The sequence below is a fragment of the Mesoplodon mirus genome (assembly GCF_964341445.2).
Source record: "Mesoplodon mirus genome assembly, chromosome: 11".
In the NCBI taxonomy this organism is placed as follows: Eukaryota; Metazoa; Chordata; class Mammalia; order Artiodactyla; family Ziphiidae; genus Mesoplodon; species Mesoplodon mirus.
Genome location: NC_138987.1, coordinates 20,589,696 through 20,610,418, shown reverse-complemented (window position 1 = coordinate 20,610,418; position 20,723 = coordinate 20,589,696). Strand labels below are relative to the sequence as shown.

The window sequence follows — 20,723 nt, the reverse complement described above, 5'->3', positions numbered from 1 at the left end:
AGAAGTTTGGAAAATACTACTCATTTGTGTTGATCCAGTAGATGGATAGTTGTGACCTTCTACTAAGATAGGAAACACAGGAGGAGTAACCTGCCAGGGGAGAAAGAGAGTGAGTTTAGTTTTAAATGTGTTGAATTTGAGATGTCTAAGTGGAGCTGTCCATTGACAGCCCTGAGGCCCACGAGTGACATTAGGGAGTAAACAAGGTAGGTGGTAGTTAAATCCATGGCTCAGTGGGTTCAACTGTAATTGTTAAGGTAGAAAATATTCTATGAGTGTTTTTACCAATGAGGAAATTGGCAATCTAGTCTCACACCCTTTCTTTAACTGCCTTGCTATGCCACCTCTCTTGAAAGAGGAAACGGAAAGAATACTGTGCTTAAATTCAGACACACTGGGGGTTCAAATCCTGCATTGTCAGTTTACTTAGCTGTTTGACCTTGGCTCAGATATTTAACTTCTCTGAGCTTCAGTTTTCTCATCAAGTGGTTGACAACCTAACCATATAAAGTTGCTGTGAGAATTATGAAGTATTCAACATTGTGCCTGGTAAATTGCAGCTGCTCCATCAGTGCCAATCCCTCTTTCCCTCTAGTTAAAAAAGATTTGTTGCTTCATACTTTCATCTCCTGTGCAGTGCCTTTTATACAGCTAAAACAGCACTTAAAATTAAGCCAGGGCAACGATTTCATTTCTGCCTACTAAATATCCATATATAACTTGAAGATGGAATTCTAGGGCAGGTCAAAAGAGATTGTATGTACGTGATGGATTTGTAGTTTACTATATTATGTATTTAACAAAACTTAAAGTGCTTCCAATGTGTCTTGCTCTTTTCTACCATTTCATAAATATAAACTCATTTAATATTCATAATAACCTTATTAATTAGATACTGTTATTATTTCCATACAGCAAATAAGGAAATGGTTGCACCAAGAGGTTAAATAACTTGCCCACACTCACACAGCTAGCAGGTGGCAGAGGCAGGCTTAAAATCTGGGGAGTCAGACCCCATTGTCCATGCTCCTAATTACTATACTGCTATATAAAAGATATAAATAAGAGAAATTACCCATATTGCTTACTGTTCTTTCATCCTCATGAGGCCTTTGGTAGCTGTTTCTTTATCTATTTCCCTACATTTAAAAACGTAGTTATTTGTCTCTAAGCCTCTTTTCATTAATGTCAGAAATAGCAATATGTATAGAAAGTTTTAGCTAAGAGCTATTTTGAAGAGAAAATGTTTAAAATTTGTGTCAGTACAGCGCTGTCCAGAGTAGCTATCTCTGTAACAACAACAGAACTGTTCTTGTTTGTTTGAACTTTCTAGACTCCATATAATTAATTTGAACATGAGAGAGCATGTGTGCATTTTTTTTTTTTTTTTTAAGGAAAGTACTGCTTACCTTTCTGGAAGAGCACATGTATTTTCAAAGGCTCTTACTCCCTTCCTAGGAATGAGCAGCTGTAGCCAGGAAGCAGACGAAATAAGAAACACAGTGCCAGTGGCAGGAGGCTTAGATTAAAGCTTAAGGAAATTCCCAGGACGGTGTTTTTAAAGGGCATTTGAAGGGCATAGACCAGGTAGAAAACAAAATATAGAATTATTTCAATGGGAACAATTCTCTATTTCATTGTCTCCTAAAAGTCTTCTAGTTCAAAAAAAGAAGACTGTACTCATGGAAAACTGATGGATAAGCAATGATTCAAACAAACAAACAAACAAACAAATCTGGAAACCCATATCCTATCTCTGGTGTATATTTATTGGATGATCTTAATTTGGCATTTATATCTTTCACATCATCTTCTCTCTCTGAAAATGTGCAAAATTATACCTGTTCCTTCCCACACATTGATGCTTCCAGGATAAATGAGATACTGTTTATAGTTCCATGGAGGAAAGATAATAGGTATACTAAAAATATCACTATTTCAAAGTCTCTCCTTTCCTTGGAAATGTATAGTAATACCAATGTATACTGTGTTATTGAATCAAATTTTCCATAGAAGTGATGATTTTTTTCAGAAAATAGATACTTATCCCATTCAGGAGTAACAGTTTCCTTTTAAAAATTTAGCCATTTTTCAAATTTAGCAATTTGAATTTATTGCTTTTTTCCCTTAATATTTATTGAATGCTTGCTATCTGCAATGTATTTTAGTGGAACTCTTTCCTTCTGGTTAAACAAAACATGTTTTATGTTTTGTTAATGACTCTTTAAGACATCAGTATATAAAAAGGGGATGTTAGTTTGCTTCAAGCATAATATCAGCTGACATCATCAAGCTTCTAATACATTTTTAGGCTGATGAAATATAAGCCCTAGACCTAAGTTAAGGGAACTACTGGTTCAGTTTTATTCTACACCGATTCAGACAAACCTGGAGTTGAGTTCTAGGTGCACAGTATAAAAGCAACATTGACAAACTGTAGTATATCTGAAAAGGGGTGAATAAGATGGTTAAAGGTTTGGAAATCATGCTACATGGGCAATTAAACACTTGAAGAAGAGAAGAGTTAGGAGGAGCAATAAAACTTGACTTCAGATCTTCAAATACCTATTAGAAAAGAGATTGGACCTATTCTGTATTGTTGCAGACAACTAAACTATAAACATAGGTAGAATTTTAAGAAGAAAGATGTCACAGTTAAACAAAATAGTACCAAAAATGAAAAGGGCTGCTTTTGAGGCTTTTGTTTACTGAGACTTTGAGAACAGAAACTGGATGACCATTGGACAGAGATTTTGTGGAGAGGATTCATGATGCGGTAAGAAGTTGGCCTCAAAGACCCCTAAGGTTCCTTTTGATGCTAAATAATCCCATGATCCATTAGAAACCTCATTTACTGTACTAAGTTATACTAGAGTGATACCTTTGCAGCCTTTTGGTGCTTTGCCTCTAAACTAAAAGTCTTCAGATGGCTGTGGGGGCTTTGGTCCTTATGGCTATGTTTTTCTTACCACTTTGCAACTCATTCCTTGTTTTAACAGGATTCTGCTTCATTCTACTTTGTTACTTCTAATATGCTATGGTCTAGGATAACAGCATAACCAAACTTATTAACACTGCATGAATAATTTAAGTGAAGACCTAAAGAGCTCTCCTGTGAATAAGGTCTTTTGTGCATGGACTTTTTGCCATCTATTTTAGTTCTTAAAGGACCTTTTATCTTTCTTTCAGGTTCTCAGGAGTAGTCTAGATTTGTCAATTATGTGGCTTCTGAAAACTGGTTATCAAAATTCCATGCTAAGCTTCCTACTAATTCATAATTTTTTAAAAAGAATTCTAAACTCTTTACTAAAATTTTCAAAAACACTTAATCATAAGCAATATATGCTGATCACTGAGCAAGATTTTCCTTAGGTAGGTAAACTTTTCCTGTATAGTTTCTTCAAAATGAAAATAGAAAAAAAGAAAAAAGAAAAAAAAATTTTAAATGAAAATAGAATTTATAACTAAATTAGACTATACAACCAAATGAAATTTATTAGAATGCTAATTACTTTTCTCTCCTGAGCTGCTTCATCTTGGTATAAACGTACAGATTTCTTTAGAATATGGAGAATCATTCTGATTTCACTGGTTTTCTTCTTAATCCCTGCTCTTAGTATATAGTAATAGTTTTAACATTACTCAGTCAAAAACATTTAATGAAAATTTACTATATATCTAGCAGGTGTTCTCAGTTAAGAATAAAAGAAAACCATAATAATGTTTTATATAGACTAAGTATAAAAGACTGCTTGACCATTAAGGCATTTACTCTCTTGTTAAAGGAAACAGGAACCAGTTACAGAGCAATCAAGGAAGTATATTATCAAGGCAGGATTGGTGCAGATATTATGCCCCTAACACTTGTAATGAGAAATGGAGTAGTTCTGCCTCAAAATAGTAGAATCAGAAGTTAATAATAAAAGTGCATTTTCTTTCTTTTTTTTTAAGATTTGCTTTGTTAATTAGGTTAATATTGGTGCTAAGAGCCTTTGGTTGTTATAATTTCCTATCATTTATTTGGTAAGAAGAATAATTTGGAGACGTGTTTCACTGACTTCATTGGGAACATGTCTATAAGATATGAAGAAAGCCCTAACACTACCAATATTTGAAAAATTCAAAGGGTTTATTTTCTAAAGTGTTACATAAATTGCTGTTCCACACCTTTTGCCACTTCCCAGTGTTGGCCAGAATAATTTTAATGTCTCTCCCAAATGGATGATGCTGACCTTGCCCCGGTCCCTCCTGGGAGATATAAACTTCTTACGTGTCCCCAGCTGAGTCATAAATAATATCTACGTATGCCCCACAGCTCTGAACTGTCGTCATCAGTAACACACGCAACTGAATGGTATCTGTAAAGTAGATAATTTTCTGGAAAATATTTAAAGGCACAAAATGAAAACTGCAATAAAAAATTGCTTTCTACTTAACTTTAACCAATTTCCCTGGATGTGTACGTACAATTATAACTTCACAGAACTTGCAAAAGTCCCAGACTCAAGGGCTGTGTAATCGTCTTCCATAAGCAGCAGCCCTGAGCAATCCTATCCACAATTAGCTGCTTGCCGTCGCTACTAAATTGTTCCCCATACGTTATTACACAACATTATTGTTTAGCAGCACAACTGGAGAGAGAGTGCTTAGAAGGACCAAAGAGGTTGTCTTTGTCGTGCCCCTGCCCCTAGACAAGGATGTTCTTAAACTGGGCACTAGCTAATCCTGTGACCCTTTTCTTTTAGCACTTGAGTTTGAATTAGGGAACACGTTTTACATCAAAACGGATACACCTCGGATAAAGTAAGCATTGATTGTTTAGCCAAGATGCCCTCCCCCACCCCCCCGAAAGTCGGCAGAGAAGCGGCCAATGCCACTTAGCAGTTAATGAGCTCTCCCTTGCCCTTGCCCCCGGACTGGATGAGGGGTTCCATCCCTGGGTCGTTAGACTCTGGAGAAGGGGTGGCGGGAGAAGAGGAGGGCTTGTTTTTGTTGGGGGATGTGGGAAGTAGGAGCTAGCCTGTTTCGCGGTTTTTTAAGCCCCTTGGCATGCCCTGACCTGATCAAGAGGGAGTCAACTGCTCTCTGGAATGTTGCGGGAGAAGGTGGGAGACTGCTTCCAGAGGAGGCCTGTGGGTGCTGGAGGGCACCAAGGGGGTCACACAGGGAGAAGCAGGGCAAGAGACGGGAGGGGCACGAGGGAAGCTGGGGTGCGAGGTGACAGACGCGCGCGGGGGCTGAGGCGGGCGGGTGGAGCTGGCAGCGAGGCAGCGGGGGCGGCTGGTCGGGAGAGAGGATCCCTCCCCGGGCGGCGGCGGCGACCCGACCGCGCGGGCTACTGCGCCCAGGCTGTCAAGCGAGCGCGGGGGGCGGGCGGGAGGAAGGGGTGGAGGTGCGAGGGGAGGAGGGCTGGCACCGGAGCGCCGCGGTGTCGGTGCAATAAAAATGCATCCCATGGAACTGCCCATGGAGAAGGACGGGACCGAGACGCAGCAGCAAGAGGACGTGGTAAAAGCGGAGGAGGACGCCCAGGAGGCGGTGGCGGCGGCGGCGGCGGCGGCGGCGGCGGAGGCGGCCGGGAAGTGAAAGGTCTCGCAAAGTTCAGCTGTTGCTGCGGGCGCCGAGCCCCGGGCTAGCGGCGGAGGAGCCCGCAGGACCGCTCCGCGGGGCAGCGCGGCCAGGCGGGCTATGGTGCCGGGGCTCCCGCCGCCCCCAAGGTGCCCGCGCCCCTCCAGGCCGGTGCGCGAGGGTCACCCCACCGCCCGGCGCGGCCCCAGCCCGCAGCTCCCCGCCGCCGGCGCCCACTGACCGAGCCTGGCACCCCAGGAGGAGGAAGAAATAAAGAGCCCCGGTTCCTCCCGAGGACTGCTGGCGCTTCATCCCGCGGCCGCGAGGGCTCGACTCCCTCCCGCACCCGCCCGGCCCGGGTCCTCCCGGCTCCTCCCGGCCATGGGGAGCTGCGCGCGGCTGCTGCTGCTCTGGGGCTGCTCCGCGGTGGCCGCAGGTGGGTGGTGACGCTGCCGGGCCCCCAACCCCCTTCCTTCGCCCCTTGTGTGCCCCACCTCGGAACTCGGGGGTGCAGGCGAGTGCAGGCTGAGAGCGCAGAGCTCAGCTCCCAAGGATGAAATGAGTGGCCATGTTCCGCCTCCTTTCCCCGGGTCTCAGCAGTTTAAAATACTACTGATTTTTTTTTTTTTTTTTTTTGCAACTGCGATACACATGCCTTTGGATAACCCGATATCCTGGGTGCGCCCTGCCGGAGACAGCGCGACGTTGGTTTTTTTTTCTCGGTTTGGACTTGTAAAAAACTGCCTTTCCATTTTGTGAGGGAACAAAGGACCAAGCTCGCCATCCCCCGGCACTTCATGGCCTGAGGAATGATGGGGAGGGGTGGCCCAGCGACCCTGGGCGCGCGTGGGCCGGGGCCGCTCTCTTGTTGAGAGCGATCGCCGTCGTCCCCGACCTCATGCTGGGTACTAGGGAGCCAGGTAGGGACACCTGGGGCGGGGTGAGTGGCCTCTCCCTGGGCAGCGGCTAGAACTCAGTGAGACCCCGGGCTGGGACGATAGGTAGTGATCGCCCCGGGTTGCACGGAGCCGGCTTGCCGCCCTTGGGGAATTGGTACCCTGGCCGAGGCTCCGCGGGAGGTCGGAGGCGGGTCTGCTTCCTGTCTCGGTAACTGGACGACCGGTAGAGGCGTCGTCAGATGCGCTCTCCCTCCCACTCCCATCCCGGCTGCCTTGGGCTGCCCTTGACCACCCGTTCCTAGCTTGCCGTTTCTAAATTTGGGAACCCCTTTTGCTCCTCACCCTCCTCTTGCAGGTCACCTGGTTTCCAGTTAGGCGTAAGTGCGGTTCAGGGTGTAAGGGGGAAAGAAAGTGAGGGACTCTTTGGCCACTTGGTCTCTCAAACGCATCTCGCTTGCTCCAGAAAGAGGAGTGTGGGCTGGAGGGACGGACTGGTGGAGAGGGAGCATTGGCACACTTCTCCCTTCCCTTCGGTTTCATCCACTCAGCCCCCAGAGACGCTAGCATGAAGCAAAAGCCAGGCTTTAGAGTCTGCATCCCAAACGCATCGGACTCTTAGGAGCATCCTTGCTATACTTGGATGGTCACTTCTTTAGGGATATCTAAGTATTGTGTCCACCGATTATTTATCTGGCTCCAGTCTTTTCTGGATTTCTTCCTAGTTTCGGGTGGGGGCATCTAAAATTATTCAGTACTTTTCCCAAGGAGCCGTTAAAGGTCTAAGCTTTTACTTTAATTCTTGCTACTTAGGCACCCCTGCATGTACTTATGCATGCTCCCCCAACCACAAAGTGAACTTTAATAAACCTTTCCCTTTTCAAACCGTGTTATGGCAAAAACATGCAAGCAATCAAGAGGTTGTAAATAAATATCACAAGGCAAGTGTTTCAAGTCAAAAATACTTGTACGGGCAGTATATGATTTTCCCTGAAATGCTTTACAGGTGAGTCATAGCACACTGTGTGTTTGGGTGATCCTGGCCACCCAAACAAGCAACTGTTGCCCCAGCTAATCAGAAAAGTGGCAAACAGAGTCCAGGCATAATGCACACTTGAATTTGACATTTAAAAAATATGCCTAAGGAAGCCCTTTCTTATGGTTGCAAAGAACCATAAGGCTCGTGAGGCTTGTGATAGTCAGTTGAGTGTGTGCAATGTCTCTCTTTTGGTCTAAGCTGTCATTTGGCTTCTCCAACAGTATAGTGATAACAAGTCAGAGATGCTCCCTCTTAAGCAGAAACGTTCAATTAGCCGGAATTTGGGGTTTGACTTTTTCCTTTTTTTCCCTCTCTGTTTTAACTTTTAAAATAGATAATATTGCTTCAGGTATTCATAATTAAAATGACAAGCCCAAATTAAGGATTATATTATGTAGTCAGGATGTTAGTAGGTGTATAATGTTTATCATTTTAAGTAATTTTGAAACATTAAAGTCTGTTGGACCTTTGTTTGGGTGGAAGCACATGTTTCTTTAGGAAGGTGTTTTAGTTCACAGATTATGTTTAAAGGTCCTGTTAGTGGCTGCCAGACTGTAAACATTCTCCTGTTAAGCAAACAGGTAACTACTGTAGAACCTGTCATAGGTAGAAGCACTCAAGAGGCAGAGAGTGTGTCAAATAAGCTTTTCTGTCATTTGGCAGTTTAGAGGGTTTTTTCTTACTTACATCTACTTAATATTAAAAATAGATATTGCACATCTTGGCTCCAGTGGTCTCTAGCTTTGTCTCCCTAAATGAGATCCCACTGTATACCAATACCTCATATTGATTTTCTTAGGGAATTGGTCCTTTCATGTTTTTGTCTTAAAAATATAGTAGAATTCTACATTTCCTCCTCAATGCATTCTCATAAACATGTTAGATAATGCTAAAGACTCAAATTATGTTTGAAAGACTAAATTGAGTGATCTTAAAAACATTGTTGGTTTTTGGTATTATTTATGTCATGACTTCAAAAGCAAATGAATGTATTTCAAAAATAGAGACTGTTAGAAAGCAGTCCCATTATCTTTAGGCCCATTATCTTTACCCAATGTTTCCACCTTCCTTCCTCTCGCCCTTTACCCAAAGTGATTTTATTTTCTTCTATGTGAATTTTACATGAAACGGGCATGCAGGCACACACCCTCACACACACATGCACATTCACACACTTGCATATGCAAATAGTATAAATGCAGAACAGTATTCATGCTCAAATTTGGTAGCATTTCCTCTTTACTGAAAGCCTTGGGGCAATATGGGGATAACTCGACTGTTGAAGATGGACTAGGTGGACAAAAGAGGTTTCCAGATGGGTTTGTCTTGAATAACATATGCTCTCCCATCTCTAGGACTGAGTGGAGTGGCTGGAGTGAGTTCCCGCTGTGAAAAAGCCTGTAACCCTCGCATGGGAAATTTGGCTTTAGGAAGAAAACTCTGGGCAGACACCACCTGTGGTCAGAACGCCACTGAACTGTACTGCTTCTATAGTGAGAACACTGATCTGACTTGTCAGCAGCCCAAATGTGACAAATGCAGTGCTGCCCAGCCTCACCTGGCTCACCTGCCAGCTGCCATGGCAGACTCATCCTTCAGGTTTCCTCGCACGTGGTGGCAGTCTGCTGAGGATGTGCACAGAGAAAAGATCCAGTTAGACCTGGAAGCTGAATTCTACTTCACTCATCTGATTATGGTGTTCAAGTCCCCCAGGCCGGCAGCCATGGTGCTGGACCGGTCCCAGGACTTTGGGAAGACATGGAAGCCTTACAAGTACTTTGCAACTAACTGCCTGGCTACATTTGGCCTGGAAGATGACGTTGTCAAGAAGGGAGCTATCTGCACTTCTAGATACTCCAGTCCTTCCCCGTGCACTGGAGGAGAGGTAAGGGCACATGTTTAACTCTACACTGTAAGGAAGGTAGAAAAATGTTACCAGCCCACATTGTTTTTAAAGCATGAAGGTATACTTGTAGCAACATGAGTGAAATTAGAATTTTTCATGAGCTTTATTGGTCATAAATTATTTCTCACCCTTAGACATGGATGTGTAGTCATTTTCAAGCAGGTTGCCCACTGGCTAGGTTTAAGTCAGATTTCTAAGATTTTAATTTTTTTCATTTTAAGAAAGAGTAAATATGCAACATTATCCTTTTACCTTAGAGGTTTAAAAGGCTACTGATTTCTTCAGGTAGCAGTACTGCTTACTGTGCTTCTGAAGAGGCAGGAGTTACTGAGACAGCCTGTTCCTGGAGCCCATGCTGGTATCTTCCTGAAACTGTTAACATAAATAGGAAGTAAATAAAAACAAAACCAAGGGAGAAAAAAATATGTTTGTCAGAAGGATACTTTTATATAACAGAGGAGTTTTACTGTTAAGATTGCAAGAGTGCACAGCAAACAAATGAAGGTAGTTTCTTTTAAGATGCAGAAACTCTTTTTGGATGCACATACATATCAGTTGCAGCTTAGGGTCTTGGGTCTATCCAGGGCACAAGACCATCTCAATATCATTCTGCAAAACAGCCTCCTTAGCTACTAGTCCAATTTCTGTATGGAATGTTTACTCTTTGTTTCATATTTCACCTCTCCGAAGGGGGAAACATGTCTTTTTTAACTTGTACAGATGTACCTAGAAAGCCCTCCCCCACTGAGATATGTGAAAACATGGAATTTAGAGGCAATTGAGAGAAAGCAAATTAAAAGAATAAAATACCTTCAACGTGTAGATCAAGAAATATCAATGCAGGAAAAAAGAGAAGAGAGAGTATAGTATTTCTAACTCTAGTACATGACACAGACACACAGAGTAGATAAGTGGTTCTCAACAAGGAGTGATTTTGTTACCCCCCATCACGAGGGGGACATTTTTGCAGGGGAGAGGGACATTGTTGGCATCTAGTGGATGGAGGCCAGGGATGCCACTAAGCCTCCTACAGTGGGCAAGACAGCATCCCTTCCACTCCTGTTCCCAACAAAGAATTATTAGCTCAAAATGTCAATAGTGTCAAAGTTAAGAAAGCCTGGACCAGGTGTTAAGCATATATCCAATGCACGTATTACAATGGCTTCAGAGACTAACATAATCATTCTTCTAGCAGTCATTTATATTACTATTCACAGACTTCCCGGATGATTATATTTAGTAAACATTCATTGAGCCCCTACTATGTGTGTCAGGCATTGTACTCCGTGCTGCTAATTCTATCTTTGGTTTGGGGGACAGGGGTGCTTGCCAGGGACTTGATGGAAGGACTGGTTTGGAAACTTCTTCTCCCTCCTACCATAGACCCATATGGACTTTTGCCATGTTACCCAGCTACTTCTTCTTCTGTGGACACTCCTCAGACCAGGAACAGAGTTGCTGGCACCAGAGCCGAGCAGGATGTGGTACAGGCAGCACACAGACTATTTTCCATTCTTAGTTTTCTTTCCATTCTTCTCTAAAGTTGGCTTAATATTGTAAACCTGCATGCACCCTGTCATGATGGACATTTTTAAAGATACCAGGACAGGAAAGAGACAGATAAGTTAGACTCATTGTTTTCTTCCGTGGAGAACACTTTGTGTTGCAAACAAATGAATGGCTTGAACTCTCAAATTGCTTTGGAATTGATCCACAGGCTCCTATCAGTTCCCTGCATCTCAGTGCTACTGGGCCATGTGTACCTATGAAGTAGCAAAAATAGAGTTTCAGTAACCAGATGGAAGGCATGCTTGCTTAGCAAATATCATGTTGAATGTATTACAATGGCCCAGCAATTACTTAGAGATGACTAAAGGAACATTTATTTAACCTATAGCAGAGCAAAATCTTGTCTTCTTTAAAGCCAAACTACTTATTGTCATCAATGCTTACATCAAATTTCAAGCAGAGACTAAAATTTACATTAGATAGATCTTTCAATGTGCAGTCACCTTTTATATCCAGTTAAAAAAATTTTTTTTACTGTAGTTGTTATTTCAGCAGACATATTTCAATGGCAAGAAAAACATCAGGTGCCACCTAGTTCTCTCTAGAGCATTATTTGCAAGTGTACATTAAACCATCATAGAATTTCTTCCCTTCAGAGACAGGTTTGAGGATGAATCTTTCCCTCCTGAGTTAGAGAGTAGAAGAGAGTTCCTCAAAGGTAAGGACCCGAGGAAGCCCCCTAGGAAATGATTATTATCTACCTCTTGCATGTTGCTTTGGAATATAAATTAGTGCTGAGCTACAAATTAATTTTTCAGTACAACCCTGTATCCTCAATCACTCTCTTTGAAAATTGAGTGATCAGAAAAATAAGCCAATTAATCTAGCATCAAATAAGTAGTTTCAAATTTCATTTACTCCTTATTTATAATACTAGGCCTGTATCTTCCTCCATTCTATATAAGACTTCTCAGGCTTTCTCTAGGTATTATCCTACTACGCAGACTAACCTAAATACATCCCAGACTTAATTTGTTTCCATTATTCATTCTAAAATATTTCTTTGGGCTTTTAGGGCCCTAGAGAGTCCTGTAGTTTCATGTCTAAGAAATCAGATATGCCCATCTTCAGAGTGGAAGGCACCAGTCATCTGAAAGAGGACTTTAAAAATATAGGCCCGAAAAATCCACTCAGAAGAATACTTTTTAAATCCAAGAATACTTTTTAAATTTAAATACTTTTGAAATCCAAGTCAAATCTACTACACAGAAACTTTCTAAACTGGTCAGCAGTTTCAAAGAATAGGATATGGTTATCCTAAAATGTGTCTCCTTTACAGGAGAGGAGATTGAGGCTCAGAGGTAGGGCGATTTGCCCAACGACATACAGTTAGTTAGTTATGTGACAGCGCTAGGACTAAATCACAAATCTTCTGACTTTAAAAGTATAGTATTTGTTTCATAAAACCATGTTCTCTTTCCATTACCTCTAAGAATTGCTAGCAAAGAGCTATCTGTCTTTCTCCTCGCTCACTCTCTCACATTTGCTATTCATTTGGATGTGACATGAAGGTAAAAAAGAATTTGCGGGCTTCTCTGGTGGTGCAGTGGTTGAGAGTCCGCCTGCCGATGCAGGGGACACGGGTTCGTGCCCCGGTCTGGGAAGATCCCACATGCCGTGGAGCGGCTGGGCCCGTGAGCCATGGCCTCTGAGTCTGCGTGTCTGGAGCCTGTGCTCCGCAGCGGGAGAGGAGAGAGGCCCACGTACCGCAAAAAAAACAAAACAAAACAAAACAAAACAAAAAAAAAAAAAAAAAAAGAATTTGCCAGATGGCTTTCTCCTGAGCAGGAATGTCCTCTGAGATGTCAGTGGTGTTCTGGGAATAAAAGTTTCCATGGCCAAACCAGATTGGGAAACACTGACTGGGTTTAACAAAATTAGACATTTATAAGTATATAAATATTCTCATTATGTGTCCTCTGTCTCCAAGTGGGAAGTATAGGATGGGACATTCCCAAACTTATTTGCCCATGCAACCCTCTTTTTGCAGAACTCCGATTACTATCTTTCAGAACTCTAGAGATCCTCAGAGCACAACTTGGGAAATGCTGGGGTGGAGGTATTAAGTGCTCCCAAAATCCCGGTAAAAGGCACAGATGGGGGAGATGTTGTTCAAGGGGTACGATGTTTCAGTTATGCAAGATGAACAAGTTCTGGAGGTCTAATGTACAACAGTATGACTATAGTTAACCATACTTTATTGTGTACTTGAAATTTGCTAGGAGGGTGGATCTGGAGTGTTCTCACCACACATACCGAAAAGTGGTGACTATCTGAGGTGATGGAAATGTTAGCCTGAATGTGGTGATTATTTCACAATGTTTATGTATATCAAATCATCAAATTGTACACCTTAAATACATACAATTCTTAATTTTCAAATATACCTCCATTAAAAAAAAAAAGGCACAGGCAGATGTGGTGCTTGGCATGGTACTGGGAATGGGGGTGGGGAAGGGGGAGATAGAGAACAAATAACTAAGTAAAATATACAGTATGCCAGAGTGTGATAGGTAGTAAGGAGAAAATAAAACAGGGTAGGGGATGGGGAATGCTGGCAGGGGAGGGCTTGCTGTTTTTAAAACAGGGTGAAGGATTTGTGTTTGATGGAGCAGACAGTGACAAGAACTCTGAGTTCCTGGCAAGTTTTCATGAGTGAACAAAATCTATACTTAAGGGTCCTATTTCTTTCAACCTGTTGATATGGAAAATTGAAGTTGTGTATTAAAATGACAAACATTGGTAAAAATCCCTCTTGCTAGTGTTTCTTAAAATGAGAGCATTTGAAAAGGAACCTGAATGTCATTGATGGAAAAGCACATGACTGATGAGTAATCTGAAGCCTGAAGAGAGTTAAGTGACTTGTCTACAATTACTCAGCTGAAATTCGTATTTCCTGACTTCTAGCCCAGTGCTGCTTCCACTATACTAGTTTGAAATTCCTTTGTACCAAGCTGTGTGGTGTGAAAGATACAAAAACTATATACATTCCTTTCCTTCGCAATCCTTACAGTCCAGTGGGTAAGAGATTAAATGTGATAATTTATGGACTGATTGATTAAATAATATGAGGTAGTGCATGATTAATTCCCCAAGTATGTTGTGAAAATAATATGCTTTGCAAGATCTGAATATCTGTTTGTCTCTTTAGGCCATTGAAAAGGATTATATTTCAATACCTTGTGATAAAGTCAGTATGGCACAAATTTGCAGAAAATGATAAATTAATCAGGTTTTTACAGGTATTTATATGTATAATGTCCTAAACAATATTTAGGATTTTTAAACTGAAAAGATAAAACAAAGTAATACATGAGTAGAAGTGCTTTCTAAACACTACTCTTTGGTTAGCTACTTGTTTTCTTCAATCATTGAAATGTGCTCATGCCTATTTTTTCAGCAGTATCAGTCATGAGTCATAGTGGCAGCTCTTATCTACTGAAGCTTTCCCATCTGCCAGGCATTCTGTAGAGTCCTCTGCATCCCTTATTTTCACAAGAACCCTGTTAGTTGGGTACCAGTATTGACCCCATTTTACAGACAAAGGACCTGAGACTTAGTGAGTCAGAGTAACTTGGTCAGAGTAAATAAGTAATGAGCTAAACTGTGCCAGAGCTGGGATGATTAGCTTGCTTTAAAATTATTTATATGATTAGGTTTTATTATAACTCCAAAATCAAAAACAAAACAAAACTAAAACTAAATTGCTCTGGTAATTATTAAACTGTAAAACTTACAGTTCAATTGATAATTTGTAATATGTGAACTTTGCATAATAAAGTTAATTTATTTTACATTAGATAGAAAAATAACAAGTAAAGATTCTTTGCACTTAACATTACCCAAGATCATTTAAAATAAATGATATGGGAGTGAGTATTACAGTTCTTCAGTACCATTTAGCATACTTTTTATTGATTTGTTTGTTGGGCAGAAGGGAAATACTTTTTATCTAGTTGGTAACCACTTTAAGTAATTCTTCTAAGTTATTAATGTTATGCTTTGAAGCATATTCTCAGCTATAATTTTGTTGAACTTTTTTGAAAATAAAATGTTGTATATATTTGTTTAGAGTGTTTCAATTATCCACACCCTGGGGCTACTCCCTTCCTGTAGGGGTGGGGCTAGAGACTTACAACAGCACATTTAAAAAAATGGCTTTAGTTTAAGGAAAACCCACAGGATGGTTATCAAATAAAATTATTCAAAGGAGCTACATTAAAAATTTGAACAAACCCAGAGATTAAATCAATAAACTTTGACTTATTGATTTCAATGGGTGAATACCCCCCCACCAAATACCTTCTTTCTAGCTATTAAAAAAAATCTGTTTAGCATCTGCTTGCTTCGTATTTGTTCTATTTGATGGTTTAACTTTGCCAGTATTTGGTTGTAATTTTCTGGAAACTTTGAGAGATCAGATTGCAAAATGCTGAGTTAGTAACTGATGATTCATATTGAAAAATTAAGGCCAGACAATGAGGAACAGACACCTGGAGGTCAGGTATATCTGGGCATACAAGGTAACTTCCTACCAAGGAGTGGAGAACACAAACCAGGCTGGGAGTATTAGAGGTTGGGGGCTCTGGAAGACGAGGAAAATGAATCATGCCAGAGAATATGGAAGTTGTTGCTTCTGATCAGTAATCAGAATTGTCTGAAAAGTCACTGAATGTAATCTCTCTCTCGTCTGCACTCCCATGCACTCTGGTCACTTACATGTAACTATAATATCATGTCCCCCATCTCTTCTGTTCCTACAGTGTTCACTTCTTGAGGAACTTTGTCTCCTCTCTCATTGTATTCACTCTGTGGCTCCCAGACCCCCAACCTCTGAACCTAGCACAGATCCCCACAAGGCATAAATGTCCAGAGTACATTTGGAGAATACTTCAGGACAGTGAAGGGGCTGGTGCTGACTTGAATTATATGAAAATAACTGTAAAATGATAATACTGTTTACTAATTGTGTTAGATGTTACACAACTCCTACGTATCCTTTCAAACTAGTCATGATTCGTTCATTCTTCTTACAAATATTTATATAGTGTCTCCTATGTGCCAACTATTTTAGGAGTTGGGGACACACAGCAAAAAGTCAAAAACTGCTGCCCCTGAGATTACATTCTAAATGTAAGGTGCTAAACAAGTTAAGTAAGTAAAATATATGGAATGTTAGATAGTATCAATAATAAGTGTAAATTTAGAAAGAAAGAAAAAAAAGCAGGGAAGGGGGCTAGGAAGTAGGAAGGGGTTTTTAAATGTTTAGACAGAGCTCCCAGGGAAAGCCTCACTGTGACTTTTAAATTAGGACCTGAAGGGAAGCAGAAATGAGTCATGGTCACGTCTAGGGGAAGAGCAAAGGCCCTGAGGAAGTCTGCCTCCTACTGATAGGACTGTGAAGAGGCTGGTGCTGAAGCAGAGGGGTTGAGGTGTAGTATAACAGGCGAGGTCAGAGGGATAACGGGGAGGTGTGGGCGATTATGTGAAGCCTCATAAGTAGGTGCCCAGGATGGCCCAAATTTACACCTAGATCACTTAAATCCTGTTAATTATTCATAGCATCCCCTTTCACTCTCAAAGAGATCCCAGTTTGGACAATAAGTTATTATACAGTCATCGAGTTTTACTCTGAATGATATTGGAAGCCCGTGGAGTCTTGAGCACAGGGGCAATATGATCAATTTATTTTTAATAGGATTTCTCTGGTTTGTGTGTTAAGGAAAGACCAAAGGGGGAAGCAGGGAGACCAGCTAGAATGCTGTTGCAGTAATTCAGGCTAGATCTGATGGTGCATGGACAGAAGGTAGCAGTGGAAATGGTAAAAAGCTGTTGAGTTCTGGATCCGTTTTATGGACAAAAGCCAACAGCATTTGCTGACAGGTTGGATGCAGGGTATGAGAGAGAGAGAGAAGTAAGTATGGTTTTAGCCTGAGCACCTGGAAGAATGGGATAGCCAATTACTGAGATGAAGAAGGCTCTAGAGGGAAAAGACTTGGAGAGGAATGCCAGGAGCTGATATGTGGACACGTTAGGTATGAGTTGCCTGTGAGACATCCAAGTGGAAATACCGAGTAGGCAGTTGGATCTGTGAGTTTAAAGTTCAGAGGAGGGGTCTGGACTAAAGATATAAACTTGGGAGTCATCAGTGCAGAGATGATATTTAAAGCCATGAAACTGGATGAGATCATCAAGGGAGTGGGTGTGGATAGAAAAGAGGAAAGTCCAAGAACTGAGCCCAGGAGAGGATCAAAGTTAGTCCACTGACGCTGCCATTACCAAAAACGCTTGGAACTGCCCAGGCTTATACGAGAACCAGTCTTACCAATCTGCGGGTTGGTAATTAAATGGTTGTTTAATTAAGCAACAACATGAATTCGAATAACATTGACTTGCTACAGTTGAAACAGAGGGTACAAGTTCTAAAATGAAAAGTCAGAGGGAAGGCATGAGAACTGCAACTTTAGGTTTTCAAAAGATGAACCGAAACAAATAAGGAGAAGGGAAAGCACTGATCAAGTAATGAATGATGATAGAAAAGGGAGAGGGAACAGGATTGAAGGAGAATGATAACCTTTGAAAATATCATGCTGAAAGAGAAATGTTGATTTTAGGTGCCTTCAGAATTTAAGGGCCTCACATTCCATTTTATCTTGACTCATCCAACTTATAATCTTTTTTTTGACCCAAAATTCCAGCTATAGGAGCAATTTTTTGGAATGATTTTTTTTAAAGGCACTTTTTAAATGCCCCTGAGCTATTACAGTATTGGAAATGAAATTAAAATATAGCATTGTACACATTTTTTCTGCTTAGTGGGTTGTGAAATTTAATTTGCAAAATGTGATGGAGAACATCTACCTAAGGCAAGGGTGCTGTGCAGTTAATCCCATTTATGTAGAAGTATTTACATTTTCACAATCTTGAAAAATATTAATGCTTATGTATTAATGTTTAGTTGTTCTATTAGGGAGGAGAAGAGAAAAGCATCATTTAGAGATCACAGTATAATGTGCCAGTTTCTATTCTGTTGGGCATTTTGTATACATCTCACTTTATCTCTAAGAAACAAGCTCTTTTCCTGGATAGTTTGTCTTGTTAACAAACAAACAAAAACGAAACACCAACCCTCTTTCTATGTCCTATTTCACTTGTCTTCCTAACTTTCCTGTAACTGACAGGAGCATAAGTCTTTCAAGGCATCAGCTATGTTTGCCGTTGTTACTTTACACTTCATAATCACAGTTCCCAAAACAAAACAAAAAAAGTATGAAAGACATTCAAATGCCTTCTGCGTGACATCATTTGTGCTAACACTCTATCTTTCGGCAGCTACTGAAAAAGGTTTCAGTGTTTTAAAATTAAATCAAAGAGAAAATGTAATCACTCCCTTATACTGTTTAATCTCCATTAAGAATTTGTGTTTCTTTTTATTTCAGCCAACCTGACCTTGCTGAGGTCTTTGAGGCTTTCCATCAGTTCCTTTTGTTGATGCCTACATTTTTCTCATATCCTGTGTCCCAGTGAATAACCCTCTGACTCCACTCCCACCTCCAAATAAAAAGCAAAAGTAAATGGAGGCCACATCAACCACTTCTCTGTCAGAAGAACTAGGCACTTCACTCTCCAACAACCCATGTTCACCATCCCAATACACCTAAAGGGGTAGGACACTACACTCAGCCTGTTGTAACAACAGCTCTCTCTCTGATGATTACCAAAGTTCAGAAGAACATAGGCCCACTGGGGAATCCTTTCTGGGGCAGGGGACGTAGTGAAGAGGTATAGTTTGCAACAACAGAAAGGTAATCGTCAACTCCTGCCCACGTGCTCTATCAATCCTGTTTGTTACTTTTGGCCATTTTTCTTTCTAATTTTTATTTCTTCTCTTTAATAATTTAGTTATATCACATTAGACCACTTCTTTTATCTCTTCTCAGGCCCCCAAATATATATTTGTCTGCAAAAATGGACATGATACCTAGCCTGCTCCCATGATTTTCTCTCTGGAATCTTCTGTCGGTTCTCTCAGCTCCATTGCCCCCTTGTCTGTCCATCACATCCCCATTCTAGATCAATTCTACTGTTCGCCTTCTTGCTCCTTCAGCTAAATAGCTGAACTCTAATGGGAAAAATAATAACACGATTGTGCTGAGAGATACCTCTACAAATTTACGTTTTCCAGCCTGAATTTGGCCCTCACACTTCCCTGGAAATCCTTTTTCCCTCAGCTCCCTTTCATTCCTGCAATGACTCTTTCAAAGTGTCTTCCCCTCTCCCTAAAATCCCTTCTCACACCCATTGCTTGCTCTCAGCCAAAGAGTTTGCCTCTTACCTCACTGAGAAAATAAAAACCCAAACAAATAGCATCACTGTCTAACCCAGAAAGACCCATCAAGGCGAAAACTGAGATTCATTCTCGATTCTTTTCTCTCCTTCACCCAGCCTCAGTCATTCACCAGGGCCTGTCCCATTCTGCTACTGCAGTGTCTCTTGAGTACATATGCTTCTCTCCGTCCCCACAGCTACAAATGGTGGTGCACATCATTTCTATGTATTATTGCAATGTTCTCCTGAAGGTTCTCTCTATTCTGTCTTGCTTGCTTCCCAATCTGTTCTCTATACCACACTCTGAAGGATCTTTATGAAATCTAAAATGTCACTTCTCTGCTTAAAACCCTTCACTGACTCTCCAGTTTCCTCATAACGTAGTCCATGTTGTTTAATGGGGCATGCTAGGCCCCTTCTGAATACCCGCTGCCTCATCCTCATCACTGCTGCTTATACCCCAGCCTCCAGCTCTATCTATTGAACCACTGTATTACCCCAAGGTACCATGCTCTTTCTCATCCTCTGACCCTTGCACACGTGCTTTCTTTTCCTGAGATGCTTCTCTCTTCTGTTCCTCTCCCCAAGTCCTACCTCTCATCCACTTAGCTAAGTTGTCACTCAAATATTTTTGGATGGATGGATGAAAGGATAGATAATTGCTATTCATCCTTAAGGACGTTCCTTAAACTTCACCTCTTTCCAAAACTCTGGGTTAGGTGCACTACGTATGTGCCTTACACCTGTGCACCCTTATCACACGCTCACCTCTGTCACGGCGTTTATCGCATTGTTCTGTGAGCTCCTTAAGGCAGTCCAGACCACACTTCGAGAAACACTACCCTTGCATCTAACATGTTGCCTGTTAAATAGCTGTTTATCAAATATATGAACACTGAGGCATTATTATTGTTAAGATGATCTATAATAACTATTTGTTACCTTTTGTTGTTCAAAGCATCTTTATGGCAGAGCACCTGGTCTGCAGGCACATGAAACAGTATGTTTGAGAGATGACTTGCTAAATGTCTGTTAAGTTAGCCATTTAGGATGACAGATCCTAAGGCAGATAGTTAATTAGTACAATTTCTCAACAAGAACAATGTCGTAGCCTCCATCCCTTTGCAAAGCCAAACCACAGGCTCTGTTGCTAATCTGCAAAGGCCTGGTACAAAGGGTTGCAGTTTAGATGGAAAGGTACAAATCTATCAACACCTGTTGGAAAACAGCAGAAGGTGCATGTAAAGGCTGACTGGGGGATTTTGTTTAGTTTTTCATTGATATCATTGGAAATGATTGAATAGAGGGCCTCATGCTTCTGCTCCTGCAGTGCTTCCAGCTGGGCTTCTTTTCACAATGCTGTGTTGGGTGCAAAGGTGGGGTTTTTTTTTTGTGATTCTGGAAAACAATCACCTTA

At 41.3% G+C, this 20,723-nt stretch overlaps 1 protein-coding gene across 3 annotated transcripts in view; it reads left to right on the top strand.

Moving 5' to 3' along the window:
- The first annotated feature begins 5,444 nt into the window (after positions 1 to 5,444).
- Positions 5,445 to 20,723, top strand: part of NTN4 (netrin 4) — a 118,298-nt gene continuing 103,019 nt past the window's right edge. For 2 of the 3 annotated variants that reach the window (XM_082635659.1, XM_082635658.1), the window contains exons 1-2: positions 5,449 to 6,004; positions 8,859 to 9,388. In XM_082635659.1, coding sequence (XP_082491785.1) covers positions 5,950 to 6,004; positions 8,859 to 9,388 — 585 coding nt within the window. In that variant the 5' untranslated portion in view covers positions 5,449 to 5,949. Of the gene's footprint in view, positions 6,005 to 8,858; positions 9,389 to 20,723 lie in introns of all 3 variants that reach the window. The other variant, XM_082635660.1, reaches the window with a different exon arrangement.